Here is a 25414-nt window from a genome sequence, read left to right as displayed (position 1 = left end):
TGACATTTTCTGTTGTGGTGTACCTACTGCTGTGGTTTCGTTTCAATAAATGGTTTGAGATCAGGATATCACCATTGCATGCTTCTAAAGGGCTCTTCTCAATTTTTACATTTTCCATAAGTTTCACCCAAAAGCCTACTATCCCTGACTGTTTGTGAGTAGTGTATTAACTTCAGTCCATCTTGGAAGCATTTCTGCTGAACTAACATGCACTGCCATATTTTCATACCCCTCCAATTAAGGGGGGGAAAAACAAAACATAATACAGGTTAACCTTTTTATTAATGAACAAGTCATCTCATTCAAATGAATGGAGGCAGTCGACAGACGTTATTAAATAGAGGCAATTGCAAAGCAATCATCCAATATATTTTTGGGGAGAGAGATTTCAGCAAAGGGTAATGCAGCAATCCGACACAGCACACACTGTAAAGGTCAGCAGCTGTTTCATCACTGTCCCCCGAGGGTGAGAAGAAACACAGCACCTCCTACATGCCTGCATTATATAGTGCACCTTCATGGAATTACAAAGGTTGCGTAATCACTTCCAGTGTACAAGTTGTTTGATCATAAAGGTGACTACCCTGGCAAAAGGCCAAAGCCTGATTGCTGCAACTGTTCCCCAAATACAGAATATATATTGAGAAAAAAAGAAAAGAAAAAGAAAAGACGGTAACAGTAAAACTTAAGTCCTGCAAATGACATAGAAAAATCATATTTTACTTCTTTAGATGATCAAAAAGTCAATGTTTCAAATGTTTTGCCATTCAAGACATGGCAACCAACCCATGTACTATTCTATACAGTAGAGTGGTTTCAAGAATGTCATTTTCAGAGTCTTAGCTAATGTATTGCTTCACAGAGAAGCATGTATCAAGAATATCTAAATGCCTGTCAGCTTACTGTGCTGAGGACTGGGAAAGAAAAATGCCATCTTCCAGCCTGGTTTCCTAAAAATGAACCGCATCGTTGAGAGGACAGTTTTGTCCTTTTCCTGATTTCCACATTGAAGAAGAGGGCATGTTGACTAATGGAGATTTTTAACAGCTGTAAACTGGCACAGGCACTGCCAGTGAGAGTCAGTCAGTCTCAGGGTTAGTGATCGAAGGCGTGGCTGAAGCTGCGCTTTTGTCCTCTGCCGCCACTGCCCCGGAAACCACCGCCGCCACCCCGGGAACCGCCGCCACTGCCCCGGAAACCACCGCCGCCGCCCCGGGAACCGCCGCCATTGCCCCGGAAACCGCCACCTCGACCCCCGAAACTTCTTCCTCTTCCTCCTCTGAACCCTCTGTCACCGCTGCCGAAGCCTCTGTCACCGCGGTTACCGCTTTGCTGCTTCTCCTCCAGCTCTGGGAGCTCGGTGGCAATGGAGAGTTGCCATCGACGACCGTCCTTCCAGCCGTCCTGTTAAAGGGCCAATGGTTGGATTTCAGCAGTACAAACATGCAGGCACATCTCAAAATGTGAAATTTGTTTTCTTTACAATTATAATAAAATCTAAAATTAAGCAACTTTTAATAACTTGAACTTTGGGGGTAAATGGGTTTTATTTATTATTTATAAGATTTTTTATTGAATGTTTGTAGAGTATCTACTATTATGATAGTAATCTTATTGAATGGCTAACATAATATTAGGTGTTAGTGGAGGTAGTTGCAGTAATAGGTAACCTGTACAAAATATAACTCACAGTAAGTAAATGAAAAAAATGTTTTCAAGGTGTACTGTGAATGAACATAACTACAATAGAAGTAATACATTTGCAATATGATAAAAATAACTGAAGTGTGTCCAGTCTGCATTAAAATGTGTAAAATATTTGCGTTATGATGAAATCATTCAATAAGACCCAATTATCATAATAGTACACATTAAATTAAAAACAAATCTTCAAACAAAACAAATTAAAACCTATATGTTCTCAATTCAAAGTTATTAAAAGTTGCTTTGTCTAATTTGAGGCGTAGGATTCAGCCTTCAGTACGACGTCCATGTTTACATACACGTCCATGGTCTAAACAATTCAGACCAAATGGGTTAAACAGGTGATTTCTGTTGCTGCGCTTACCTGAATCTCCTTCACTTTATCAGCCGGGACGTCGAAACAAACTCCCTGTTAGACACAATGAGGGTGAGATGTCAGTGTTTGTGTCATAAAAGGCATAGTCACACTCAGCAAGGCTTCACTGATCCACATTTTATTCTCTACTTTGTTTTTGTAGATAATTAGCTTTGTACTTAGTGTGTCACAATTCAAATGTAAGATGCAATGTTACCATTTGTCTGGCACTCTCAGGTGTTTTCTTATGGAGAAAAACGAGTTCAAGTCAAGACTGATAATATCGTTGACTGGCTGATCATGGGGGCCCTGCACTTAAAACTCAATAAAAACTATGTACGCAATATCATACTTTTATTACATCATACATTCACTACCACAGAGATTTTAATGTTTCATTTAAAACTACATAAAAGAAGCCAGATGTTTTTGTATTCACTTCACATGCAACTCGAGTTCAATAGAATCCAAAATGGGGTGGGAAAAGTGCAGCATGTTGATGCCAGGCGCACCGCGCATGTTCGTACCGTTTTGCCTTTGAGGAAGGTCATTCTGTGAATCTGGTTCTCCATCTCCTCTCCAAGCTGTTCTTTGACGCTTCTCCAGGCGTAGCCAATGTTATGCATCGGCTGAGAACACACCAGCTGCATCGTAGCGTAGCCCTGCAGAAACAAACGATGAGCTCGGTAGGATCAGTGAGAAAAGCAGAACATGCCCATTAGAGAATCTTGACGGTGAACAAACATCCTGCTGTCATCCGAGGTGTGCACCAGGTGCCACATATCAGGTAGGAAAGTGTGGCTTGCACATAGAGGAGCAGGCACACGTCATGCAGAAAAGCAAAAGGAGTGGGCGCACTGCGTTTGTGAGACTTACTGCATCAGAGTTGATCAGCGACCTTTGCTCAAGAGCCGTGGCTCCAGAAATATGTGCCAGGGCAGCAGCAAGAGCATCCACTGCTCCTTTCTCCTCGATCAGCTTCTCTGCAGACGCTCTGAAGTATTCGATAGCTGTGGCAGGAACGGAGTCCAAAAACCTGGACACAATAAAATCACAACCCATTGCATGCCATCAGGAAATCTAGTTCACAAACATCCTCGCTCAGGCGTAGACTTGAAGGAACCACAGATTACAGCTGCAGTTGTACAAAAATCAACTCGTGAAAATCTGATTGGTTGTATTTTCAATATGATGAAAAATATGAAAAACAGATGACCTAAAGACACATTCAGCCAATACTTTGAGAAACTGCATTTTGATGATCATGAGCGCCATCAAACATCTATTATTATTTTATAGACCTAAAATGAATGCCAATTTCTCTTTTTGAATTTTTTTTTTTTTTAACTTTAACTATTGTATTCTTACTACTTGAGATGTTCCTGTACATCAACTACTAGGTTTGCAAGGTGACAACGACAGTCAATGATTGAACACTGTGGCTGTCAAGAAAAGAGTTTAGTAATACATTTCTACTGTGGCTCACGATTCACATTTTACCCACTTGGCAGCGTCTTTGCTTGATGACTTGATGATGTCATTGGCAGTGGGAACACCGACTCGCCTGAAGGTGATGCCCTGAAATCATGTTAAACGAAAAGGTATTCAGCATTAAAAAAAAAAACTCATTGAGGATGCTGTCATATTGAACCACACAAAGTGCACTGAAATCTGAAAAACCTCTTCTGGAAATTACATTGGTAATTTATGCATGGATGACGAGAGAAAAAATTGGTTTGTAATACTGTTGTAACAATGACATTTCCAATCTTCACTCCTCCACATGTGTGTCTACACTATGTTTGATTGTCTCATATCTCGCCGACTCCGTACCGTCCCGTTTCTATACTGCTTTATCCAACCAAGGTCAGCTGACTGCTGGAGTCCATCCCAGATGTCCACGAGTAAAAGTAGCAGACACTGTGGACAGGGTGCCACTTGATCACACATCGCCAATACCAAACCTGTTTACATGACAACCTGCTAAACACTATTTGATTTTTTTTTTTTTTAGATTTTAGTTCCAGAAAAGCTGCACACGGGCGCTATGATGGACTGGAAATCTAACTTCACCCATAGTTCACCGTGATCGGCGCCAGCGCAACACGACCCTGAACAGGACAAGATGATATAGAAGGTGGATGTAACGGAAATGTGCAGTTGACAACGTGGAGAACAATCGCCATACACACAGCAACACGAGGAACCATGAAAACACTGCAGTTTGTTTAACAAGACACGAGTTGGTGATGTTTAGTAATGCAACCATTAGCATTACCAAGCATTCCAGCCATTTTAAGCAGACGTTCACTATATTTTAATAAAAGGCCTGCTAAGCGGATGTAGGAAATGCAATACTATTGTACAATATATTTCGTGACAGTGCTTGCTGTTAAACTTGGAGTGAGCAACACAAAAACTAAGAGATCCAGTTTTTTTTGCTGACCAACTTACATGAACCACAAATCTATGAACTGCAAATACAGTGCACATGTGCCAATACTGCGTTTCAGAGCAGCTGCATTTGACATATTTAGACAAAGAAAGTCATTTGTTGTTGGGTTTTTTTTAAACACTGCACTCTGCTTACCTGAGTCTCTAAAAACTGCTTTTTGAAGGTAAACTGACAAAACTTACCAAAAGCTTATTGTTTCGACTACAAATGTTGTGTAAACAGATCTATTTTAGTCAAGAGCTACCAATTAAATTAAAAACATTTCTTAGACTTTAGGAGGCAAACTGGATTCCCAGGGAAAACATGGAAACTGGACACGGAGCACACCTGAACATGGGATATTCTCACTGAGACGTGAGGCTGCCAACCACTGCACCTCCAGGCCCTCTCCCTCTGTAGCATAAGGTTATTTCCATTCCACAAGTACTAAAACAACCTGAAGCATTGCACTTCACATTTGTGCACAGCTGCTCAAACTGTTTAAGCAATATTGTAAAAGACACCCACTGCTTTGTTTTCCACGTAGCGCAGCTGGTCCTCTTCTTTCCTCTGGTAGAAGCAGATGCAGACTCCAGTCCTGCCTGCACGGCCCGTACGTCCTGAACGATGGATGTACGACTCCACATCCTGACGACAAACACAAAAAATACAACATTCAGAGGAATCTGTTGTGACGGGGCTTTAGAGAGTTAAGAAGGTAAACAAATAAAATGGGTAAAATAGGCTAATTGTACATTTGTATCTGTCAATAAAGGCACAAAATTCTGATTACAGCTGCATCTTTGTTGAAATCAATCTTGAGAAAGGCAAATGTAGAATAATTTCTTTTTTTTTTTTTTTTACAAATTATGCATTATGACAGCGACTTCAACAGATGAGAAGTACTTTTTTCTCCCAAAATGAATATTACAACATGGCTGACAACTGGAAAGACGTCACACCTTAGGCGGAGAACACTGAATCACCAGATCCACTTCAGGGATGTCCAACCCTCGGGCTGCAACATTGGTAGCCACCAAAGCCTCAAAGGATCCATTCCTGAAGCCTTTCAGTGTTGTCTCCCTCTGTTTCTGTGGGATGTCACCATGAAGGGACTGGGTACTCTGAAAGCACAGGAGCAGAACAGATGATACAATGGACACTCTTTAGTGGTCAACAATGTCCCGCCTTTCTCAAAATGACGTAAATGAAACCAACGGTGCAAGTGAATTGTGTGCGAGACTCCAGCTGTACCTGCTTGATGGATGCGTTCAAGGAAAGTTCATTGGCCTCCCTCTTTGTCTCACAGAAGACGATGGTTTTGCCGTGGCTGCCACTGTACACCTGGATCACGTCTCCTATAACGGCCGCACGCTGTGACCAGTGACACGCAATGGCCAGATGCTGCAGAAAACACATGGGAGGAGCAGAGAAACAAATAAAATAAATAAACAAAGAGCAAGAGCCAGTGAATGAGAAACAATCATCATGAATCCAGCGGGCAGCATTTAACCTGTGGCTCATTTAAATGCGACTGGTGTACACCACGATAAATACAGAACATTTTACTGCAAATGAACTTGCTGTGTTTTCCTGATGGAGATATATGTACCATACTTTAGCCTCTATTACTTGAATTAACTGTGCATGAAGGCAACTTTGAACGAGAGAGGGAGGGCTGCAGTAATGCTTAAGTTTAAAATCATCACTCACACAAAACCTCCCCATGCTTGACGCCCTCACACACACACACGCGCACTCTTTCTCCCTTACTTCTACTGTCGTTGCAGCCTTCTGGGTTTTCTTTCCAATCAGGTCAACATGTTTGCACTCTGGTCTCATGTATTTCTTGGCCACTTCGTACACCCAGGGCGGGCAGGTGGCCGAAAACAGAAGCGTCTGTGGGTTGGTGCTGCTGTCTGCAAAGGGAGAGCACACGCAAGGTTTGAAATTCTACAGAAGCTCATTTCTACTGACTAAAACCTAGTGGCGGCCAATATCTATGAACACATGGGAGACTCAAATAAAACTTTCTGTGCTTTACCTTTTTGATATGAACAACCCAGAATCTCCTCGACTTGTTCAGCAAATCCCATGTCCAACATCTGGTCCACTTCATCCAGAACAACATGTTTCAGCTCTGTGAGGTTGAGTTTGTTGTTCTGAAGGTGATCCTTGATGCGACCGGGCGTGCCGACCAAGACGTCAATGCCATTACGGATTGCATCAACTACACAACGAGAGATGAATTCAAACAAGTATGCACATAGCAAAAATTAATCATTTACGCAACAAAAAGGAACAGTCATCTTTCTGGTACTACCGAGATGTGTTCTATTCATCAAATTAGATTTTTCTGAGCTTTTATTTTTTACAGCATAAAGAGTGAACTACATATGACCAAAGATCCCAAAATGTTAACAAATTCACATGAAAAGTCCTTCTACATGTCAAACACTCTTTGGTTACCCAGTGAGAGCCAGGGTTAGTTGCTTTTTTATATTTCAGATCACACTCATACAGGGTCTGGCCAAACCTTTGACGGACTAGTAGTATACACACGTATCGCAAAAAACTCAATATAATACCTGAATATAATAAGACATACTCTACTAATAGTAATCGTAATTATTTGTCAATTCAATTTGCATTTTACTGAATGGTCACTGTATCAAATTTCAGTAAAAACGTATTTCTACAATTGTATTTAGTGTTTTCTGCATACAGATGACGGAGTTTCCCCGTAAACTCACTTTGTGGATTGTACGAGCTGCCGCCATAGAAACACGTGATGAATAATTTTTTGGAGACGTCTTTGAAGTCCTTGGCGACCTGGATAGCCAACTCTCTGGTGGGAGTCAATACGAGGACCTAGAGACGGACCCAATAGACTCGGTAAACAACACTCAAACTGAGACCGATACTTCAACAGTGAGGGTTTGTACGGAAGTGCACCTTGGGAGGCCGGCCTCTGGCCATCTCCACCGAATCCCTCTGCAGTTTCTCCACCAAAGGGACGGCAAAGGAGAAAGTCTTTCCAGTTCCTGTTCGGGCTTGAGCGATGACGTCCTCTCCATCATAAACAGGATTAAACGTCTGTACCTGAATGTCAAACAGGTAAGTGACTCCCCGAGCTGAAGGAGTGCGAGCAGAGTGTAGAGGGGAAGAAAGAGGGAGGAGACAACAGAGACGGGGAGGATTAATGGTGATTTAACACAGTCCAAAAGCCCACTAGCACTGCCATGAAGTACATTTTTCAGAAGGAAAAGACTTACTTTGAACAGAAGAAACGTGTTTTACAGATTCATCATAGATTACATCAAATTCAATTTAATGTCATGTTTTTTTTTTTTTATTCATACAGTTCACTTTGTGTCAGATACCTGCTCCAAATCTCTGAGTCGAGCAACATTAAAAAAACAACAATCAAGTGGATAAGATAAAGTTCAAACTTAACACTGCGACTGAAAAGGTAATCTTGCAGTCATGTTGCACTCTTAATGTATCTCCGAGGTCCCTTCTGGTTTCATTTCAAAATGGCATCAGAAAAATCTGAATATAATTTTGTACCTTTCAGTTTATTAATAGTGACGTCAGAGATTCTGAAGTTGGAGAATGCCCCTTCTCTCTGCTCCGGGGTCTCCTCCTAAACAAAGACACAGTTCGCATAACTTGAGTATTTCTTACATTTCAAAACAATGTCATTGTACATAAACTAGACAGAAAAAGTAAAACAATGTGTTTAGTAGTAAATTTCCTTTGTAACATTCATTGACAATCACTTTACTTTACTATTGAATAATGCAATATTTTCCAAACAAAACAAAACAAAACTTTAAAATCCTGTTGATTCAACACATTTTCCTTTAATTTCCATCAGTACTGCAGCACGAGTGATCTGGATTGGCTGTGGCTCACATTTTCTCTGTATAGACAAGTCCTTTTTTATACAGGGAGCACCTCATGAAGCCATTTCATACCATGGACAAAAATCAAACCCCACCCAAAAAATTAAAAACCCTCAAAAAAACCAGCCAAGTGAGCAACTGCTCTGCTTCAGAGCCATTGTTACAAACTTCAGAGTGAAACTTATCAAAAACAAAACGTTAGTTTAGCGTGGTTTTAAAAGTTAGTCGCTTAAATTAAAACAACTTTTGATTTTGTCAATCTTGCCCAATTACTGATCCGTCTTTCTTCCTCGCGTGGTGGTTTGGCAACAACTAACGAAACTATCAAACAGAAAATGAGCTTCAAAGCTCCTAATGACAAGTGTGAAATCTCTCGCTGATGCAAGTAAAGACGAGGAAAATGCAGAACATAACAATAGCAAATCATAACAAACCTCCAAAACATTCATTCAACATCAAACATAAAAACAGCAAAAGTTATTGGGACGAAAACTTTAACAACTCTCCACATTACCGTGGTTTCTTTTTCACTGTCACTGGTGGAGTCGTCACTGGAAGGTGACGGGGTCTGAACGGGGGTGTTCGGAATGGAATGTCCATTGGTTTCTGCCTCTGCTTTCTTGTTTTTCTAAACACAGAAAAAAAAAGTGGTGTGACTTTTTACACAAAGGTAGCATCAAAAATGTTCATTTACATCTTGTAATACATTCTATTATACCACGAGTCAGCCTATATGCAATTGATAAAATACGTATGAAATGGATAAAAGCATGCAAAGGATGCATTGAAATGTATTTATAGAGACAAATTATTTGCAACAAATGTGTACAAATAAATCTGCGCTGACCCCTTTGTCTCCTTTCTTCTTCTTTTGTTTTGGTGTTTCGACATCGTTACCGTCATCATTCATTATTGTGGAATCCTCGATGTGGCCGTTTATTTGGTCTGCTTCCTGCTTGTCTCCTTTCTTCTTCTTCTTCTGTTTGGGGGTTTCAACATCGTTACTGCTACCATTCATTATAGTGGGCTCCTCGATGTGGCCGTTCATTTGGTCTGCTTCCTGCTTGTCTTTTTTCTTTTTCTTCTTTGGTGCTGGAGGCTCACAATCTGGATCTTCCTGCTGCTCCAACAGCTGCTGCTGCTTCTTCAGCTTCTTGCTCTCCTTGTTCTTAACCTGGTGTTATTATAAAAAAAAGAGAGAGAATGGGAAAACTCAGCAATACTCTTGCTTTAATAATAAAAAATATAGTCTCAAAGTCCATCTGCCAATACTGATTTTCACTAAGCCATCAATGCATCACATTTCATAATAGTTAATAGAATGTCAACCAACTACTATAGTAAAATGTATACAGCAAGAGAAGTATTTATATCATCTTAATAATAATAAATTTGTATTATTATTATTAATTTCAGCACCATCTTTTAGATTTTCAAGAAAGGTACCATGTTTTTTTCTCTAGTTACATATACTAACAATCACTTACAGTGAGAATAACAAGGGTTGGCAACTGGGCTTAGTGGATTTGTTTTGGCATGAAACAAGGCCACTTCCTGCCCAAGTACAGCTTCAAAATTGCCGTCTGGGCAAACTCAGTTCAAACACCTGGACGAAGATCACACAATCCACTTCATCAAGGATGCATCAGGTGCAAACAGCATACTTGTCCAATGAGGATTTGGCACCAAGTGAGAAAATCAATATTTCAACTCTAAATATGAAATTATGTTTTCTGGCAGCGGGCTGCCAACTCGAACAAGGACCATTGGATGCATTTGATTCAGTCATTTGCTTTTAATTAACCATAACATATTTGGCGTTTGGTTCGGTCAATATCGACAGGTCCTACAATTTGTCCTATTGTCCCGTCCCTCCCAAGACAGGACACATGTCTTCAGGGAACACCTACCGTGGGGTCCCTAAATCAGAGGTTTGACTATAGCAGTAATGCAGTATTATTGAAAAAATAATGGCATTCTTAGGTCGCACGAGGGACACACGGCAATTCTATTGTTTACGGCACAACCAGCTGATGTATACGTCATCAGTGCGCGTCTACAGCGCAGATCTACACGCGTGTGGACGGTCTCCGTTAAGGTTTGCGAGTTGTCGACAGCCGATTCCTCGAGGTCTGCAGATCAGCTCAGAAACACGTGGCCCTGCCACGTGATTTGCGGCTTCAAGCACAGGGACACGACCACGCTTCCACTGCTCCGAATGCTAGCTGTACCTTAGCAGGTTTCACAAAAGTAACTCCGTTCACGAAACACTAATTAAAGAAAAGCAAAGCCCACAGCTTATTTACTGCTCAACGACTTTTTTCTTCAAGGTTATACAGAGTAGTCAGTTAAGTTTTCCCGAGGTTTAGAGTTAGCACATTCAGCCACATGTAGCCAAACACGCGTCGTCCTCGGGAACAGATTGGGTTTTAATTCAGGTTCTCTGGGCCGACATCCCTCATTGTGCTCACCTTCAAGGTCTTCACTTCCGCGGCTGTGTCTACAACTTCTTCCATTTCTGTATCTTCGGTATCAAAGATGATTTTTGACGGCATTTCTCTTCCCAGTTGGAATCCCTCGGTAGACACACGTTTAACCCGACGGGCACGCGGGTGGAAAGGAACGCGCACAGTGCTGCGTTGCCAGATATCGTGAGAGAAGTCAGCAACCATCCTCCCGAAAACAACTTTTTCTTGAAATAAAATGGGGGGGGGGGGGGGGGGGGGGGATAAAAGACATGACATTTAAAACAAGTAACACAAAAAGGAGGCTTGCTGAGATTTTTAAACCATGACAACATTTAGCATTTTAGCCTTTTTTTTTTTTTTTTTAAAGCAACAAACAAATGCAACCTGGCCAGTTAAACTATTCTTTACATTCTCTACCGAATTAACCTGTTGGAATTGCGCATTTGTATGTTTACATGCCCTCATCGTCAGATTTCTTTTAGTTTCAGGACTTCAAGCCAGTTTGAGTTAAACAGGAAAACTGTTCGTCGTTTGCCGTTATAAATAATAAAATACACTTTCGTTCTCATATGGTCATCGAAATCTGCTTCTTTCAGTTGCAAGCAACTGTACTGCAGGAACAAACCCAAACGCGCACATAATCAGCGGACTTGGCAACCCGAGCAGGGTGACGTAATGACGCCTGTACGCGAGGCAGACCAGGATGTATTTGGTACAACATCACGTTTAAAAGCGCAATAAAGTACACCTGTGGACTTTACATTCTGAATACTCTAATGAAAACCGTTCCACGATAAATACAAACAAGGTTGTTGATGACGAATGATTCAATAACGTTCTAAAAACAGAGCGCTTTGCAGACCACATGTAATGATTGATTCTTTCCAGCAGATGGCTCTCTCCGCAACCGCTTTAAGTTTTTTTCCTCGAAAGTGTGATGGGATATTTACAGATCACAACTCCAAGCATGTTTATATTTAAGGAAATGAAAAGCAAATAACTAAGATTTGGGTGATAAACAAGACAGAGACAAGAGTTTAATTTTGATATTACTGGATCTAACTGACTGAGGCACTGTCTTCAAATGGTTCAACTGGCATCTCTCAAATAGAAAGGTTATTGGCACTTTGGATACACGTTGCTCAGCAGTCTATGAAATAAAATGACACAACATCCAAAATATATAAACCTGACCACCAGGCTGAATGAAAAGAATTGAACACGGACTTTTTATTTTTAGAAATGGCTTCTCGAATGACAGAAAGCCACCGAAGGCCTTTCTGTGGATGGAGATGGGGAAATAAACATTAGTATAACCTACATAATGTTTGATTAAAAAAAATATATATATTATTTGAAAAATAATAACTGAGGCTAATGGATATAATTAGTTATAAACTTCTCTCACATGGCATATCCATTATCATTAATACTCTCTTAAACTTCATTAACTTGAGCCATGGTGCTGCTGGTAGCAGGTGAAGTGCAATTAGTTCCCTTCTCCACACTCCTTTTCCTCCTTGCTGTGTGTGGTGGCCAAGTATTAACGAGAGGTGGCCACGTTTCCCTCGAGCCGCCCCTGCTCCTCCACCGGTCTGATTGCAAGAAAGTCACTCCTCCACTACATCATCAGACTGAACCTGCAGCCTGCGCGCTTCACTCACTTGATCTCGATGACCTGCAGAGTAGCGGTAACGTAGTTTGTTCACACAGAAGTAAATACATTTGCCAGGAAGAGGAAATATGTTGCGGAACATGTCAAGGATCCATGTTTTCATTTGCGTTGCTTTTCTTTTTATTCTTGTCGGGTAAGTCTTTTTTTCTTTTCTTCCTTCAGCACTGTATCCAATATATTGTAAAAACAATGAGATTTACGTCATGGAAACTATTTTAAACGAAAATTAAGGCTGTCATCTTCATAGATTAAATAGTTGTTTTGTTTTGGGTTTTTTTGTTTCCGATCTGAATTCCCCTGCATTTGTTTGTTTTCTATTTTTTCTATTTGTACTGTAGGGCTGTGAAACAATGAATAAAAGTAAATAGGTTTCACTGTATTTTACAATGTCTTGCTAACTGTATGCGGAACGAACACGTCTTGAAAAGCATCACTTTTTGCAGGACATAAAGGAAGAACAATGAAATCAGACATTTGCATTAGCTTCAGCATTTATATAAATTACATATTAAGACTGTAATTTGTAATACTAGTTCGCATTTTCATACTAGGATATTTTTTTTTAAAGAGTACATATTGATGTTTTCACCCTGATTCCACTTCATAACTGTCGTTTCCTGTCGAATTAACACTTTAGCATTTCTGAAAACCTGCAGTAAAATGTATGACTCATTGTGAATCTTTGCGCACTACAGATGGAAATGCTTTACAAGTAGAATGCTTTTGTCATCATCACACTTGAGGAAATTGTCACAGGTTCCATTAATATGCAAAAACAAATACAAGCTATATAAACCCAAAAGTAAAAACAATAACACGATTGGTGTTTCCTGTGAAACCCAACATTTCTAGAAGGATTTCCATAATGTTTAAGTTATTACACTGAACAGAAATATAAACGACTCCCATGTTCCATGAGCTGAACTCAAAGATCTAAGACCTTTTCTATATAAATAAAAGGCCCATGTCTCTCAAATATTGTTCAAAAAATGTGTCTAAATCTGTGTTATTGAGCACTCAATCAATTGAGTACAGTTGTGAGCTTAAGCTGGTTGTCAGGGGCCGAGATGGTGGCCTCATGAATTTGTTTCTCCCGAAGCCGGGGTTGTGGCTCAACAGCTCCTGATGAGTGATTGTGTTACAGGTCCGATCTGTGGACTGAGTCATGCAGCGTTGAACTTCCGTTTTCACGTCGCTCCACAGGCAGACTGAAGAAGCCACGCGAGAGTTTGTTCCTCAGAAGTCCGTGACGGCAGCTGGATGAGTCACTGCTATGCCACACTGCCTCCTACTGTCTAATTTAAATAACTACAGTCACCCCCAAACTGATACAGGATGGACACTCACATTAAGTCCCCAAATGAACAAAAATACGGACATTGGACTTCAACCTCCAGAAAATGTGACAAACACACTTTGTGTGCTTCACAATTGCAGAAGTTAAAAAGATAAAACCCTATGAAGCAAGTGATTGCAGAGACACTGTGACCAATCAGGTGTTTGGTTTTGGGTCTAATATTTATATTGTGGGTGCTTGAGGATTTATATGAAGGGTTGATTCAGATTTCGCACAAGGGTTTCAAAAGCTGCGGTCCTACCGCGCTGTTTGTGCCGGGATGGAATGTTGTGGGGTGGGTTTTTGTGCGGCCCCACGGACAAAAGTTATGGATGGTACCGGTTACATTTTTTTGTCACCCCTCATTTGAGGTACCTCGCACATCGGAATGGGTCTCATAAGGAAAACCAACAACGCAAGTGTCTGCCGATTGGTAGAGATGACCGTCACTCTCGACTTACCCGCAATATGTAAATATTTAATCTGCCGTAAACCCTCCCATTGTTGTTTTAAAAACAACAACGGGAGGGTTTATTGAAAGCTTGGTGCGCTCCACAGCAGCGCGGTCTTTCAACGAGCTGCAGACGCTCCGCTCAGTAGCAGGAGAGGAGAAGATTCAGCGGGAGGCTGGATGCTGCAGTTCACAAGGAGGAAGTTTTACAAGCTTTGTCACAGATAAAGGAGGCTCAAGGCTTTACTTGGACGGCTGCGGACCTGCGGCCGGTCTTTGCTGACGGCTTCCGCGTTGTTCACCCAACACATGCCCGTGTCCTTCACATCCCTGCGTACAATTTAACCGTACTGTCTGTGGTGGGACTGTGCAACAGAGTAGGGATTGGGGGGACTTTGCCATACCGTACCATACCATACCCTCCAGCCCCGCCCCGGCACTTACTGTGCTGTGAGACCGCGGCTTTATTGAGTTTTACAGGCGCAGGTTTGACGGACTGTGGACCCTACCACATACCCTATAGGAGTTCTTTACCTCTGGACTAATCGTTATCTTTACAAGTAACTGCTCTGATCTCTTGGTTCTTCTGTCGAGCTTTAAGTAGCTATGGTTCATGTATCTCACAATGTTTTTGTGTCACTCATTGTCTGTATTTAGTCATTTTAGTTATTTTTCCCCCCATCAGCAACACATCAATGCAAATTTGTCATCAAAATGATAACTTGTTGTTTTGTTTTGTTTTTTATCAAACTTTGTCATTATAAATCCACCCATCTTTTATAAAAGATTGCAGTTTTGGCCCAATTTACAAATATTTACTCAGTGGGCCAAATTACAGGTGAACAGGTGGTTTTAGTTCTTCACTCTGCAGGCAAGTGCAAGTCTTTCCTATATCAGGTTTCACACAGCTGAGGACATTATGCCTGTTAATGTTTGACAAAGAGTTCCTCAGCAAACAGTATGTTGAATGTTGTTCTAACCAGCGCCTATGTCGGAGTTCAAAAGGCCCACAAAGGCTGGAAATGATAACATATTAGGCTATTAATCGTATTGATTTGACAGATCTTTCAAATACCCAGCCCTTTGACTTTTATGACTACAACCTTTGTCTGCTTTTTTGACCGACTCTACTTTTATCCCTGTTGTATTTTAAAGAGGTACCGCTCAGCTTTCTAATGGATTAAAAAAAAACAACACACTCACACAAATAGTTCAATTTAACTGAAAGTTCTTTCCCCCTTTTTCAAATCCTTGTACCACATTTTTGGTATGAATTAATTCAATACAATTGGCATTTACCTCCCGATAAATGGCTTTCTATAAATAGTAGCTATGCTATAGTATTTTAAGAGTGAGACTCTTAACAGTCACACTCTTTGCTTTATCAATCCATACTATCCTTGGATGTAGCCTTTGTTTCAACAATACGTTGAGATTTAGACTTTTACCTATTTGAGTTATGAGTCAAAGTTCACTCTCCCTTGAACTGCAACCTTATCGTGGTGGGGGAGTTTGAGCACCCGAATGACCCTCGGAGCTATGTTGCCGGGGGGCTTGCCCCCCCAGTAGGGTCTCCCAAGGCAAACAGGTCCGAGGCGACGGGTCAGACTAAAAGCAGTTCACAAGACCCCATGGACACACTCACGAGGAACAAGGTGACGTCGCCCGGTTTGGCGCAGCCGGGGCCACACCCTGGAGCCAGGCCCGGGGTGGAGGCTCGCACGCGAGCGCCTGGTGGCCGCGTTCTTGCCCGCGGGACTCGGCCGGGCTCAGCCCGAAGGGACGACACGGGCCCCTCCTCCTCATCCTCCTGTGGACCCACCACCCACAGAGGCTGCCGTAGGGGTCGGGTGCAGTGTGGATTGGGTGGCAGTCGACGGCAGGGGCCTCGACGACCCGATCCCCGGACACGGACTCTGGCTTTTGGGACATAGAATGTGACCTCGCTGGGGGGGAAGGAGCCCGAGCTTGTGAGGGAGGTTGAGAGATACCGTCTAGATATAGTCGGGCTCACCTCCACTCACAGCTTGGACTCTGGAACCCAGCTCCTCGACAGGGGCTGGACACTCCACTTCTCTGGAGTTGCCCGCGGTGTAAGGCGGCGGGCTGGAGTGGGCTTGCTTATTGCCCCACAGCTCAGCCGCCATGTGTTGGAGTTCACCCCGGTGAACGAGAGGGTTGCGTCCCTACGCCTACAAGTAGGGGACAGGTCTCTGACTGTTGTCTCGGCCTATGCACCGAACAGCAGTTCAGAGTACCCAACCTTCTTGGAGTCCCTGGGAGGGGTGCTGGATAGTGCCCCAACTGGGGACTCCATTGTTCTCCTGGGGGACTTCAACGCCCACGTGGGCAATGACAGCGAGACTTGGAAGGGGGTGATTGGGAGGAACAGCCTCCCCGATCTGAACCCGAGTGGTGTTCTGTTATTGGACTTCTGTGCTAGTCACAGTTTGACGATAACGAACACCATGTTCGAGCACAGGGGTGTCCATAAGTGCACATGGCACCAGGACACCCTAGGCCGGAGGTCAATGATAGACTTTGTGGTCGTGTCATCTGATCTCTGGCCGCGTGTCTTGGACACTCGGGTAAAGAGAGGGGCAGAGCTGTCAACTGATCACCACCTGGTGGTGAGTTGGATGCGCTGGACTGGGAGGAGGCCGGATAGACTCGGCAGGCCCAAACGTGTTGTGAAGGTCTGCTGGGAACATCTGGCCGAGCCCTCCGTCCGCGCAGCCTTCAACTCCCACCTCCGGGAGAGCTTCTCACAGATCCCGAGGGAGGTTGGAGACATTGAGTCCGAGTGGACCATGTTCTCCACTTCCATTGTCGAAGCTGCTGCTCGGAGCTGTGGCCGCAGGGTCTCTGGCGCCTGTCGTAGCGGCAATCCCCGAACCCGGTGGTGGACACCGGAAGTAAGGGATGCCGTCAAGCGGAAGAAGGAGTCCTACCGGGCACTGTTAGCTCATAGGACTCCCGAGGCAATCGACAGGTACCGGCAGGCCAAGCGAGCTGCAGCCCGGGCTGTGGTGGAGGCAAAAACTCGGGTCTGGGAGGAGTTCGGAGAGGCCATGGAGGAGGACTTTCGGTCGGCCTCAAGGAAATTCTGGCAAACCGTCCGGCGCCTCAGGCGGGGGAAGCAGTTCTCCACCAACACTGTTTACAGTGGAAGTGGGGAGCTGTTGACCTCAACTGGGGACATTGTTGGGCGGTGGAAGGAATACTTCGAGGACCTCCTCAATCCCACCACCACGTCTTCCATTGAGGAAGCAGAGACTGGGTTCTCAGAGGTGGACTCGTCCATTTCCCAAGCTGAAGTCCACCGAGGTTGTTGTGAAGCTCCTCGGTGGCAAGGCACCGGGAGTGGATGAGATTCGCCCAGAGTTCCTTAAGTCTCTGGATGTGCAGGGACTGTCGTGGCTGACTCGTCTCTGCAACATCGCGTGGCGGGCGGGGACAGTACCTCTGGACTGGCAGACCGGGGTGGTGGTCCCTCTCTTTAAGAAGGGGGATCGGAGGGTGTGTTCCAACTACAGAGGGATCACACTCCTCAGCCTCCCCAGGAAAGTCTATTCCAGGGTACTGGAGAGGAGGGTCCGGCCGTTAGTCGAACCTCGGATTCAAGAGGAACAATGCGGTTTTCGTCCTGGTCGTGGAACACTGGACCAGCTCTATACACTCCACCAGGTGCTTGAGGGTTCGTGGGAGTTCGCCCCACCAGTCCACATGTGTTTTGTGGATCTGGAGAAGGCGTTCGACCGCGTCCCCCGAGATGTCCTGTGGGGGGTGCTCCGGGAGTACGGAGTCCGGGGTCCCTTGTTGAGGGCTGTTCGGTCCTTGTATTCCCGGAGCAGGAGTCTGGTTCGCATTGCCGGCAGTAAGTCGGACCTGTTCCCTGTGCACGTTGGCCTCCGGCAGGGGTGTCCTCTATCACCGGTTCTGTTCATCATATATATGGACAGAATTTCTAGGCACAGCCGGGGGCCGGAGGGGGTCCAGCTTGGGGACCACAGAATCTCATCTCTGCTATTTGCGGATGATGTGGTTCTGTTGGCCCCATCAAGCCTGGATCTCCAGCGTGCACTGACACGGTTCGCAGCCGAGTGTGAAGCAGCTGGGATGAGGATCAGCACCTCTAAATCCGAGGCCATGGTTCTCGACCTGAAAAAGGTGGCTTGCCCCCTCCAGGTCGGTGGAGTGCCCTTGTCCCAAGTGGAGGAGTTTAAGTATCTTGGGGTCTTGTTCACGAGTGGGGGAAAGATGGAGCGTGAGATCGACAGGCAGGTCGGTGCAGCGTCTGCAGTTATGCGGACGTTGTATCGGTCCGTCGTGGTGAAGAAGGAGCTGAGCCAAAAAGCGAAGCTCTCGATTTACCGGTCGATCTTCGTTCCTACCCTCACCTATGGTCATGAACTTTGGGTCATGACCGAAAGAACGAGATCCCGGATACAAGCGGCTGAAATGAGCTTCCTCCGTAGGGTGGCTGGGCGTACCCTTAGAGATAGGGTGAGGAGCTCAGTCACCAGGGAGGAGCTCGGAGTAGAGCCGCTGCTCCTCCACATCGAGAGGAGCCAGCTGAGGTGGCTCGGGCATCTATTTCGGATGCCCCCCGGACGCCTCCCGAGGGAGGTGTTCCGGGCATGTCCCTCCGGTAGGAGGCCTCGGGGCAGACCCAGGACACGCTGGAGAGACTATGTCTCTCGGCTGGCCTGGGAACGCCTTGGGGTGCCACCGGAGGAGCTGGAGGAAATGTCTGGGGCGAGGGAAGTCTGGGCAACTCTGCTTGGACTGCTTCCTCCGCGACCCGGCCCCGGATAAAGCGGTAGCCAATGGATGGATGGATGGATGGAGTCAAAGTTCAAAGGAAACCCTCTAATAAAGTCAGTAGCTGTGAAACTAATTCTGAAAGCATTTGAACTCTTCTCACAGTTCAATGTGGCAAACTAAGTGAGCGGTGCAAAGGGGCTTGATAACAAAGAACAAGTTCTTGACCCATTTGAGACAATATTTACAATATTGTGTTCATTTTATGACAATTGTTATTAAGATTGTCGCCTATAGTCAAGAACAAAGTTCATTGTTTCTACACAAAAGGTACAATACCCACTGTTTGTATGTTGTTAATGTGCGGGTTTTTGTTTGTCTTGATAGAGCCATATATATCTACTCGGGAAATGCCGTCTCATCCTTCAGGTAAGTTTTTCAGCAGAAATAAAAATAAACGGTGCCTAAATGATACAGAAATGAAATGTGTGATTTCTTACAGCAATGTACATTTTTAATTTTGAACTCATTTTTGTTTTTTAATATTGTTTCTCATTTAAGCTTGTGCCAACCGTGTTATGAAGCCACTGAGCCCAACAGGATAGTCCTGGAGACTGACGTGGTGGAAAACAAAGAAATCAAACCTTCGCCAAACAGTGGCAACTGGAAGATTGGAGACCTAACGATGCAAACTGGGTGAGAGGCCTACAGACTGGAACTGCTGTTTTAAAAGTGCAGTTCTGAATACTCACTCTCTAATGTTGAGGCTATCCCACATTCCTCTGCTTATCCATAAACACATCCATCCGTGCAGCAGTGTAAATAATGAATTTATCAAGATTAAGATTATAGGTTGTTGAGACCCGTTTGTTTATGTGTGTGTGTGTGTGTGTGTGTGTGTGTGTGTGTGTGTGTGTGTGTGTGTGTGTGTGTGTGTGTGTGTGTGTGTGTGTGTGTGTGTGTGTGTGTGTGTGTGTGTGTGTGTGTGTGTGTGTGTGTGTGTGTGTGTTACAGTGTAGTTAAACTGTTTCTCATTCAATACTTACAATTTGAAAATTCACACCAAAGATCAGCATATTGACTAACGGGATGGGGACAAAGCAGTCACCCTGGGAACTGAATGACTAACCTGAGGAATGATTAACTTATTCCTCCGAATAGAGAAACTATGTTGTGTTAAAGATGCATTACGTTTCAGCAGGTTACTCGGTACCAGTCACATTTTCCTCAATTTCTCTAGTTCCCATTTGCATTTATTGAGAATTCTAGGATTTGTTGCCGGTGTCTTTTTATATATTGCTTCATCCTTTACATTCTCTTGACTGCTGTATAAAAAGTGATTAAAGTGATGAAATGTTGACTTTGTTCTTATTTTCCAGGTTAAGATATGCTCAGCCAAGCACACAGATTGGGTAAGGCATTGGAAAAGATGCAGTCATCAAAACTTTATCAGCTGCTTCTTCCTGTTTGGGTCAAAGCTTTAAAAAAAAACCTAATCTGATTATTCCTTTAAAAAGTAACTTGGATACTTCACAAATTACTTATTTTTAAAAGTAACTAGTTAGATTACAAGTTACCTTTTAGTTACTTTCAGCAGCTGCCAACAACACCCCCATCGTCTGAACATAAGAATTACAACCGATTTTGCCAAAAACTCTGCTGAACCCTTCCTCCTGCACCTGCTGATACATATTTAACCTTTTGACTTTCATTCTTTGTTGTATTTATATCAGACGCATGCTTTTATGATCACATTTTTACTATTACTGCTATTTATTTACCCAGAGATGTAGTTGTAGTCTGTTGTTTAACTATTTCTTTATTTATTTGCACTGCCTGCTCTATGCGACTTTAATTGCCCCCTGCCTTGGACAAATAAAGTCTTTCATTTATTGATTGATTGACTTAAAAAAAAAAAGGGTAGGGGCTTATTCCAATGTTAAGGTTTATTGATGACAATGGTTGGTTCAGGCCTGTCCATAACATCAATACCTTCATCATGGAAGAACTGTTGACATACTTCAGCCACATGAGGCCTGGCGTTGTCATGCATCAGAAGGAACCCAGGGCCCACTGCACCAGCATCTGGTCTAATAAAGGGTCTGAGGATCTCAGCCCCGTACCTAATGCCAGTCATGGTACCTTTGGTTGCACATGGAGGGCTGTGCAGCCATCCAAAGACATGCCATTACTGACCCACTGGAGGGTGTTGCAGGCAGCAGAACGTTCTCCACGGCGTCTCCAGACTCTGTCACGTCTGTCACATGAGCTCAGCGTGAACCTGCTCTCATCTGTGAAGAGCACAGGGCACCAATGGCCAATCTGCCAATATTGGAGTTCTCTGGCAAATGCCGATGGCCCTGCACGGTATTGGGCTGGAAGAACAGGCCCCACTTGTGGACGTGGGCCCTCATAGCACCCTGGTGAAGTCTGTTTCTGACAGTTTGAACAGAAACATGCACATTAATGGCCTGCTGGAGGTAATTTTGCAGGGCTGTTGCAGTGCTGCTCCTGTTCCTTCTTGCACAAAGGAGGAGGTAGCGGTCCTGCTGCTGGCTTGTTGCCCTCCTACACCCCTCCCCCCTCCCCCCTCCATGTCTCCTGGAATCTCCTCCATGCTTTGGACACTGTGCCGGGAGACACGGCAAACCTTGCCACAGCTCACATTGATGTGCCATCTTGGATGAGCTGCACAACCTGAGCAACTTCTCTTCATTATAGAGACGCCTCCTGCTCCCTCGAGGCCTGAGAACACTAACAAAATTCAAAAGTGACTAAAAAAAATCATCCAGAAACTAAAAGCCAACTACCACCTGCAGAACCACTCCTTTATTGGAGTAGTCTTACTTTTTGCCTCTCATTTCCACATGTTGTGGGTTTCATTTGCTCACCAGCAGGTGAAATTGATTCACAATTAGTGTTGCTTCCTAGCTGGACAGGCTGATTTCACAGAGCGTGACATCACTGGAGTTACATTGTAGTCTAGTCTGATTGACCAAGGAGAGCCTTGGGGAATAATATACCACCCTATCTGTGAGGGGTGTCATAGACTTTATGCTCTCAGTATTACCAAGTTTAGAAATATGTTTTTCCACTTGCCTTCAGTCTGTTTACCTATTCTCATATTTCTTTCATATCTTTATAGTTAATTTGAGGTGAAGGAAAGCTAATCAAGCTCGATCAACCTGGGTTAATAGAAATCAGATTTTCATATGATGACCATAGATCAGAGCCAAACCACTAATAATAGACTGGAAGCTGAGAATTGCTCTGCGTACATGTATCCAGAAAATTTGAGTGCTCCAATCCATTTGCAATCTTCTTTCTTTTTGCTCAGACGGACTGATGTGAATGCGGTGACAAACTGGAATGCTCCCCTGGTGTGGGAGGGTACGTTTGATCCGGTGGTTATTGATGCAATCTACAAGAAAATGGACCCGAGAATTGCTGTGGTTGTTTTTGCTGTTGGCAAGTAAGAGCATTGGCAGGCTATTGTTGGAGCGAGACTATTTCTGAACTGTTGTATCAAGTTGAGATTGTAACTCTTTTTAAAATTGAAAAAGCAATAACTTTAAATCATTTCTCTGTATATATTGTTGTGTGTTATCTGCATTATGCTGTTCCATTTGTCTCACATGCACTAAAAATATGACGTGCTTCTTTAAAACAGATACACACGTTTTCTGAAGGGCTTCCTGGAGTCGGGTGAAAAGTACTTTCTCGTTGACTTCAGGATTACTTACTATATCTTCACTGACAATGAGAAAGATGTTCCCAAAGTAAGTTAAAGATTTATTAATTTCAATGTATAGACTTCACACACACCCCATGATTTAAACCTACCGGCACAGTCTGGTGAAAGCAGAGCTAAGAAGCCATACAAGATGAAACTTAAACATAATTTTACGATTCTGTCAAGATGCAGCATATGGACAGTATATTAATGCTGGAAAAACCAAAGAGCTGGTGGTTGACTTTCACTGACACAAAACAACAGTGCCCCTCTCTGGTAAACATCCAAGGGAGTGGATTTGCACTGTTTATGAGTGTTTTTTTTAAAAATATATTCAATGATTGTACTATTCTTTTTACATTTGTTTTGTACTTATGTTTGTACAGGTTTTTTTTCTCCTGTCTCATATGCATGTATCTCTGTGTGCAACACTGAATTTCTCCCCTGTGAGATGGATAAAAGCATAACAGATGTCTACACTTGAGCTGTTATTATAACAAGTGGACCTACATAATATTCTTTTAAATGTTTTTGTTGGGACTCTTTTAGGTTGCGATGGGAAAGGGCAGAAAGATCACAATTGTCACTGTTCCAAGTGCCAAGCGCTGGCAGGATGTGGTACTTGGCCGAATGAAATGGGCCACCATCACCATTGACAAACAGGTAACGAGTGAAAGACACTTGACTGTGACATTGAAGAAATTATCAAGTTCTTTTATAGTGTGTTTGTAATACACTCTTCAATAACCCACTTTGTCACTCTTCTTTGAGTCACCATAAACGAGTATCGTAGGAAAAAAAACAACTTAAGACTCTATAGACTTTTGTTTTGTTATGTTTGCGTTTGTGTATTTGACAATTAAATTGTGTCTTCCATGTTTAAGATCCGTAAAGAAGCAGACTATCTTTTCATGATGGACATTGACAGCATCTTCCACAACCGCTTTGGGGCAGAGTCTCTCAGTCGACTATCTGCTGTTCTTCACCGTGGCTACTACAAGGTTTTAATGTTTTCCTTTATTTCCATCATATTCATGCCAAATAAAATTTTTTTTTTTTTTTTTACCACCTTATGTCATCATGACCATTAATGCGAAGGGGCTGTACAAATTATTCACACATTTTCTGCTTAAGAGCGTTGAATTTAAAAGAATCTGCTAAACTTTCTCGTGAAGATGCCGAAATTTTAAGAGTGATCTTGTCTGTATATTTCTGTTTTTACCAGAAAACACAGAGAGACGGGTTTCCTTACGAGCGCCGGCCCCAGTCCAAAGCCTATATTCCTGCCGGTGAAGGAGACTATTATTACACCGCAGCCGTCTGGGGGGGATACCTGGAGGACATGTACAACCTCGTCAAGTAACCAAAACAAAAATATTTTCCAACCGTTTTGATTCAAAACTTAAGAAAAGGAAGTGAAGCAGAGGAGCAGAGGAGCATATCCAGGATCTCTCTCCGTTTCCAGCCACGCGACATTCTTTGGCGCGTCTCATTCCTTGTGACTTCAGGGCCACAGTTGGACACAAAAACGTCGTAGTATGGAAAACTCTGGGTTAATCATTAAAGTTATCTCAATAAGAGAAACTCCAGCGTCGTAGTACAGGCCTCAGATGGCTGCAGTTGGCTTTTAAATACAATAAGGATGAGAAGCTTTGCCTTCAAAACAGTTTGTAAAGCCTTTTGTCACTACTGTGTTTGATTGTCTGTTTAATATTGTACCTGTTGTGCTGCCTCACAGTTGCAACTTTTGTATTTCATTAGATACTGTTACGACATGTCGGAGGAAGACAAAAAGAACAACATTGAAGCTGTGTGGCAGGAAGAGAGTCACCTGAACAAGTACGGTATCTCATTTTATCTTCACTTTTATATGTGTACCTGTTTTCAAAGTATGAATCTCACAGGGGGGTCCAGAAAATGTTATTGATACAACAAAGAAACATTTTAGTTGTTCAGTGACTGTTTCTACTTCCTTATCCTGCTTTGGTTGGCTAAGTGAACTCTATATTCTTCTATGGTTGAATCATATGATGCAGTGTGAATTAATAAGAATCCATATCCATTATGAGCGCAAAATAAGAGCAAAGCGATTTTAGCATTGTCAGTGAATTGATTAGTGTAGCATTTATTCAAAGTTTAATACATTTAACATGCACATTTCTAAAGGAATACCCTCAAATAAAATGTAACTCATTATAATTGTAATTGCACAGCCCTTGCTGAAATTGCCTTTAGCTTTGGCTCCATCTCCGTTTTCTAATTTAGTGTTGGGTGGCAACTTAATACAGTGATTGACATTAGAGCCTATGACAGTTTGGGAGGGCGCATAGGGTGTCCAATCCAATTACACAGTCGGCTCACGGCAGCTCTGCAGCTCCCTGGGGATTTCAAAATCCAGTCACATGTCTCGAAGAAAATTGTCTTTCTGTTGCATGCAGGTACCTGCTGTACAACAAACCAACTAAGGTGCTGTCTCCGGAATACCTGTGGTCTGACTACGACTCGGTGCCGTCGGACATCAAAGTCGTCAGGATCTCACAGTTGATTAAAAATTATGCCGAGGTGCGGCCCAATGGTGGACACTGA

At 43.2% G+C, this 25414-nt stretch overlaps 2 protein-coding genes across 2 annotated transcripts; one reads left to right on the top strand and one right to left on the bottom strand.

Annotated features, from left to right (window-relative positions):
* Window positions 1-263: 263 nt before the first annotated feature.
* ddx21 (DEAD (Asp-Glu-Ala-Asp) box helicase 21) lies at window positions 264-11018 on the bottom strand. Its single transcript, XM_080500925.1, has 16 exons — window positions 10873-11018; window positions 9249-9575; window positions 8916-9029; window positions 8064-8139; window positions 7449-7627; window positions 7247-7364; window positions 6538-6723; window positions 6267-6412; window positions 5748-5897; window positions 5456-5617; window positions 5022-5141; window positions 3564-3637; window positions 2936-3095; window positions 2587-2721; window positions 2069-2113; window positions 264-1404 (listed from the first exon to the last, which is right to left on the bottom strand). Exons 1-16 carry the CDS (start codon window positions 10954-10956, stop codon window positions 1096-1098), a joined length of 2385 nt encoding a protein of 794 aa, XP_080357051.1. The 5' UTR covers window positions 10957-11018; the 3' UTR covers window positions 264-1095.
* An 8487-nt stretch (window positions 11019-19505) lies between these two features.
* On the top strand, window positions 19506-25414 carry LOC308149166 (globoside alpha-1,3-N-acetylgalactosaminyltransferase 1-like; the record flags this gene model as incomplete). Its single annotated transcript, XM_080520836.1, has 10 exons — window positions 19506-19524; window positions 19680-19791; window positions 21067-21462; window positions 22433-22567; window positions 22766-22874; window positions 23378-23491; window positions 23713-23829; window positions 24054-24187; window positions 24590-24667; window positions 25267-25414. 10 exons carry the CDS (start codon window positions 19506-19508, stop codon window positions 25412-25414), a joined length of 1362 nt encoding a protein of 453 aa, XP_080376962.1.

The sequence above is a fragment of the Blennius ocellaris genome (genome assembly GCF_963422515.1).
Source record: "Blennius ocellaris genome assembly, chromosome: 1".
In the NCBI taxonomy this organism is placed as follows: domain Eukaryota; kingdom Metazoa; phylum Chordata; class Actinopteri; order Blenniiformes; family Blenniidae; genus Blennius; species Blennius ocellaris.
The sequence above is the reverse complement of the archived record's forward strand: the minus strand, read 5'-3'. Positions and strand labels throughout refer to the sequence as shown.

Coding starts and splice junctions, on each gene's coding strand:
- ddx21 (XM_080500925.1), bottom strand. CDS start 10,956: ATGCCGTCAAAAATCATCTTTGATACCGAAGATACAGAAATGGAAGAA. Junction 7,365..7,448: donor CCAGAGGCCGGCCTCCCAAG/GTGCACTTCCGT, acceptor GTCCGTCTCTAG/GTCCTCGTATTGACTCCCAC. Junction 6,413..6,537: donor GGGTTGTTCATATCAAAAAG/GTAAAGCACAGA, acceptor CTCCCTTTGCAG/ACAGCAGCACCAACCCACAG.